Source organism: Dasypus novemcinctus, chromosome 10, assembly GCF_030445035.2.
Source record: "Dasypus novemcinctus isolate mDasNov1 chromosome 10, mDasNov1.1.hap2, whole genome shotgun sequence".
Classification (NCBI taxonomy): Eukaryota; Metazoa; Chordata; class Mammalia; order Cingulata; family Dasypodidae; genus Dasypus; species Dasypus novemcinctus.
This window is the reverse complement of record NC_080682.1, coordinates 26,034,195-26,040,169: the sequence shown is the minus strand read 5'-3', so window position 1 is coordinate 26,040,169 and position 5,975 is coordinate 26,034,195. Positions and strand designations below refer to the sequence as shown.

The 5,975-nt window shown below is 29.3% G+C and overlaps 1 protein-coding gene across 1 annotated transcript; it reads left to right on the top strand.

The window, feature by feature from the left end:
• Nucleotides 1-3,695: 3,695 nt before the first annotated feature.
• LOC101412321 (olfactory receptor 8H3-like) lies at nt 3,696-4,292 on the top strand. Its single transcript, XM_004475131.3, has one exon. The coding sequence runs from the start codon at nt 3,696-3,698 to the stop codon at nt 4,290-4,292; it is 597 nt and encodes a 198-aa protein (XP_004475188.3).
• Nucleotides 4,293-5,975: the final 1,683 nt, after the last annotated feature.

Sequence of the window (5,975 nt, the reverse complement as noted above, 5' to 3'; positions counted from 1 at the left end):
AAAGATTCTGTCAGTGAACAGACCCTGGAATGATTTATGCTGTCATCTTGGTTGCCTAGAAGCAATCATAATAATATTAAGAGCTTTACAATAATTGAAGGATGTCCATTTTATCCCTTAGAGAAAACACTAGCAATATAATTTCATGAAACATGGTTAAAAAATCTAACAGAAAAAATATAATATTAAATATTATACTAAACAAACACAAGTCATTAGAGAAATATCAAAATTTTAAAATATATGACAAAAAATGAAAAATTCATATAAATTAGGATTTTAAGCAAAAATAGACTAAACACGCCAATTAAAGTCCCTGAAATTGAATCCATTAAAAAGTAAGCCCCAAGTATATGATGTTATAAGAAATAGCTGAATAACAAAATGATGTAATCATGTACACCTGTAAATTTAAGCAAATAAAAATACTGTGCAAATTAGTACTATTAGGGAAAGTGAATTTCTGCATTCCAGACATATGGATAGAATAAAATTATATAGTATCAATTTTTTGGAAAATTATAAACTTTCTTAACAGAGTTTCAAAGCAAATAATAAATTCTGAGAATTAAAAAGAGAAGTATAATTTTAACATGATGGTATTGAATAATTAGCAGGAGTACAACTTTTAATTTGCCTGAAGTATAGGACAAAGAATTAATATTTTCTACCTGTTCCTATTCTTGAACTTCTGCCAAAATAATTTTACAATTAGAGAACATATATTGGATTACTACCAACCAAGATTTACCTAAGGATTTGTCATAAAAAGATTTGTAAATTATTCTTTATTCAACTATTACTTAAATTATTTGCAAGTACACTTGATTTCTCTAAAAAAATGATGTTGTGCTATCAGATAAATTCCCTCATATTTATTTTGCATTGAATATGCAAATATACTGAGGTGGCATTTACATAGAACATCCTAAACCCCAAGATCCCATAAATTGATGCTGACCTTTTAATCTACAAATCACTGTTTCTTTCTCAGTAAATTTTCTGATGAATTAAAAGTTGTACATTTAAAAGTTCATTAAAGATATAATAAATTATTTTGTAAGTTATTGATTCATACCATCATAAACTCTTGAAATTCTGCAGTATAAACAGTTTTCTTGTACCAGGTGCCTCTACATCTACATGCAAACTGATTTCACTGTCATCAAATAATGAAAGATTCACAAGGATGGATTTCTTCTAGTTGTATTTAGATGAAATAAGCTTTTAGTCATTGTTACAATAATAAAACCTTTTCTTATCTCAGCAATGAATTTTCATTTTATTCTCTCATATTTCTAAGCCAATACACTAAAATAATAAAACAAGGTGTCCTAATATTTTTGTGGCAAAATACAACAATACACATGCTGTGCTAAGGAATTAGTTGATACTCCCAAACCTGACTATAGAAATTCCACCATGTTTTACATTTGATGCTTCAAAAACACCCATTCTTCAACTGGGGCACACTCCTAGGAAGAGGTAAGTTATGTTACACCAGTCAATGCAAAATACCTGAAATTGTGTGTTTTACAAGAGTCTATCTTCACATAGGTCAAAGTGTAGTATAAAAAAAAAAAATCAGGATATTACTGAAAATTCAGTGTAATAAAATTATATAAACATATATAAATATAAATAAGATTTAAATACACAAAGGTAAATACTTGGAAAAATACATCTAAAGTATAACATGCATGAATTATTTTTATTTTTTCTTTTTTTTTTTAGTATAACTTTTGTATAATGAATATATTCAATCCTATGATAAAGTCACACTTTTAAACATAAAATTATCTTATTATAAAAAATGTGTTATTATGTCACTGGTGGTTATAGATCTGGTCTTTCAGCCCCAGATTAATGAATACTTTCTCAGGAAATATCTACTTCTTTACCCAGTCATAAATTAAAGCACAACAAAAGAATACCAGAAATGCCTGAACATTATGTGAATCTTAAGGAAAGGTCAGTTTCTGTTATAAACCTGACATAGGTGAATTAGTCCTTGAACTTTTATCTTTGGCATCATGCCAAGCAAACTTCTTTTGCAATTGGTCATACGTAAGACCAAATATTTCAATATCAGTAATTCTCAATATAAGAGGTGCCCTGGCATTATCAGGGTGAAAGGCAGGGTATAGTCTGCTATGCTTGTTTTCATAGTAGCTCCTTGGTATAATTGTGTAATGTAAATTCCAAGCAAACTTTCTATTTGACTGGGTGTGAAAAAAATGTAATTCAATTTATCTCAAAAATACATATGAACAAAAATTTAAACATGTTATCTCAACGGATGTAAGTAACATATCATAGAAGCTTCTTTAATGGCTTGCATATTTTGTGAGGAAAACTTAAGCTTCACAAATTTCTAGAAAGTTAATTCTAGAAGCTTTTAAAAGAACTTTGCCTCATGGTAAGTATTAATTTCAAACTTAGAGTGTTTTAGTTTATCTGAAAAAATGGATATATTAATAGAAAGATATGCATATGCATATACATATCATGTAGTCTATAGCCAAGAAATGCTAGGATTTGTGAAAATGGGAATATAGAACTGTTAGAATCAGAGTATCAAGCTATCAGCATAATCAAACTATGTTCATATATTGAAAGTATAATTTTTGGAAGGAATTTGATTAATCTATGGAAAAACATATCTGAAAATTAATAGTAATAAGTGGTCTGTAATATTAATACCCATAAAGTTTTATTTCTGGTCTGTCATTTGCACTAAATAGTATTAGACAGAAAAGAACAGGAAATAAGGCATTAAACCTGTCTGTCATTGTTTATTACAACTAGCATTTTTTATTTGCTGAAATTAAATATACATAGGAATGTAATGTTAGAGTTTTATCTCTGGAATCAAACTATCTTGGTAGAAGTACAGAGCCAATGGTACTTAATAATTGTAACTCTAGATAAATTACTTAACTTTCTGTTCCCTTTTTCTCATCTAAAAACTTGTACAACAGTCATGCCTATGTTATAGTATTTTCATCTGGATAAATGTGCTAATGAATGGAAGTATTTATAACAGTATCATGTTCATTCTAATTATACAATTTAAATATATATATGATATATATATATATATATATATGAATTTCTATTACATAATATCCAAATGTTGATTTTTACTTAATTTATAGCTGGCACACAAACTAAGATGTTTTTCAGTCACATTTTGCAACCACCTTTTTATTATGAAATTCTAGAATCCTAAGCTGATATTTTGTAAATGCCAAATCATTCCTATAAACAAAAATCATTTTGAGGTCATCAATGTTAAATATTACCTTTGATTTCTCAACAGTTTACAACAGTTGGATGCTATTATGGGAAGTAGGAATAACACAAATATATCTAACTTCATCCTTATTGGATTAACAGACTCTGAACAGACTGGACAGGTCCTCTTTACATTATTTTTCCTGATATACCTGGTTACTATGTTAGGGAATGCAGGGATGATACTGATAATTCACCTGGATCTCCAGCTTCACACCCCCATGTATATTTTCCTCAGTCACCTGTCATTCCTTGACCTCGGTTACTCAACGGTCATCACTCCTAAAACCTTAGAGACCTTACTGACTTCCACCAAGTATATTTCATTCACAGGTTGCTTCACCCAAATGTCTTTTTTTTTCTTCTTGATTATCACTGAATTTTTCATTCTGTCCTCAATGGCTTATGACCGCTATGCAGCTATCTGCAATCCCCTTCACTATCCTGTGGTTATGTCCACGAGGCTCTGCAGAGTCCTCTTCATTGGCTCCTATGTGATTGGTTTTACTGAAGCATTAGTTGTTGTTCTTTACATGAGAGGTTTGCACTTCTGCAAATCCAATGTAATCTATCATTTTTTCTGTGACTTAATGCCAATGTTAGCCCTATCCTGCACTGACACTGGTGATACTGAAATTGTGATATTCATTCTTGCTAGTTTCAATGTAATGGTGTCTCTTATCACAATTTCTTTGTCCTATGGGTCCATTCTGTCTACCATCCTGAAAATTAATTCCTCTTCAGGAAAGCGCAAAGCTTTCTCTACTTGTGCCTCCCACCTTCTGGGAGTCACCATCTTTTATGGCACTACAATTTTTACTTATTTAAAACCAAAGAAATCCTACTCATTGGGAAAGGATCAAGTGGCCTCTGTGTTTTACACTATAGTGGTCCCCATGCTGAATCCATTCATTTATAGTCTTAGGAACAATGAAGTGAAAAATGCTGTCATTAGAGTCACGCAGAAAAGAGAGGGCTCCAAGCAGTTGAAATGACATTTATGTGCATCTTTTCTTTCCTCTTTATATATTTACTTGGTCTGTCTCTAAATAGAATAGAATTCTTTAATTAGTTTTTATTTATTTTGGGCCATACTTTAGTAGACACTGCATGATATAAGACATTTCCCTGATTTTAGAAATCTACATAATATTTGGAAGCCATGAAAACTGCATTACATCTGGGGTTTAAATATATGTGATTTTAAGGGCAACTAATATGCAAAAAAATGTGGTTTTATTATTAAAATTGCATCATAGAAGTACCCATGCAGACTCCAATTTCAGAGAATTTTATTATGGGGTGTTCTTTCAAAAATTATTCAATTTATTGTGCAGAGAAGAAATATAGCACAATCGTGAGGAGAGCTGAATTGGGCTAGAAAATCAACGGTTTAGATTTTAGATCTGTAAACTCTTGAGCTGTTTATCCCTGAATAAGTCACTGAAGAATTAAAGTTAGATTCCTCAACTAATCCAGATAAATAATTTAAATCCACAGTGTTATTTTAAATATGAAATCATAAAATAAATGGAAAGAATGTAGTGCAGTCCTAATAAATTTTGACTATTATGATCATTCTTGATAAATTTTGAATATACAATAGCTTTTCTTATGAAAATGTTCACTGGTGGTTTGTAAATACTTTTGCCTAATGTTATTTATAAACAAACCAATAGCTAAATAGGAAAGCAAGCACTTCAATATTTGGTCTTAGAGCAAAGTAAAATATTGTGAAAAAATTAAGTTATAGAAAATTATATGTGAACTTTGAAGTATATATGGAAAATATTTTAAATTTTTAAAGAAAATAAAAGTTCTTAATCATATCTGATCTATAAAATGTACCCAAACATTTCTACTATTGCAAATAGGAACCCATACATTTTAAGCATTAACTAATATTTTCTTTTAAAACAGCATTTATGCAATTGAAATTGTAGTTTTAATTTTTGCTACTACTCAATGCATGCTTAGGAAAGTATGTTTTCTTTGTTTTCGTATATTTATTATCTTTATTTAAACTTAAGCAATGGCTACTAGATATATATATTTTTGCCTTAGAGGGATTTGTATTCTTTTAATTGTGATTTAGGTTTTCTTCATAGAATCGTATTTTTTCATTTTCTTAAATGATTGTTCAGATATCAAAAAAAAGTTCATTCTCTGTTTTAAGATTAAATTTTTAATGAATTCTCACAAGTTCATCACTGTTTATCAATTAATTCAAATATGTAAACTGTGCATTATTTTCCTCTACATCTGAATCCATATGAAAAGTTAACATATTAAACAAAATATCCATATAAATTAATGGATTAAGATTTTTTTTGCTCTGAACGCTATGTTGTCTTGAATCTATATATTACAATTCCTCTTTGTTTCGTTTATAGCTGTCTTTGATAATCATATATTTTTAATAAGATGCTTTTTAATTAATCTCCCATTTTGTATATTCATTGTGCCTTTTCTTATATTTATAAGCCCTTCACATTTTAGGCTTTTTTATTAACTGTGCTGGCCTCACTTTCATTTATGCACATTTCTATAATTTAGAAAACAAACTTTTGTTTTTTGTTGGCAGTGATGTTCGACACTTTCTCTAATTTTTTAGACAGTAATAAGTTCAGAATTGACTGTGCTTTAATTAAGTTTGTACTACCCTGTTGCCTTATATT

Coding starts and splice junctions, on each gene's coding strand:
- LOC101412321 (XM_004475131.3), top strand. CDS start 3,696: ATGGCTTATGACCGCTATGCAGCTATCTGCAATCCCCTTCACTATCCT.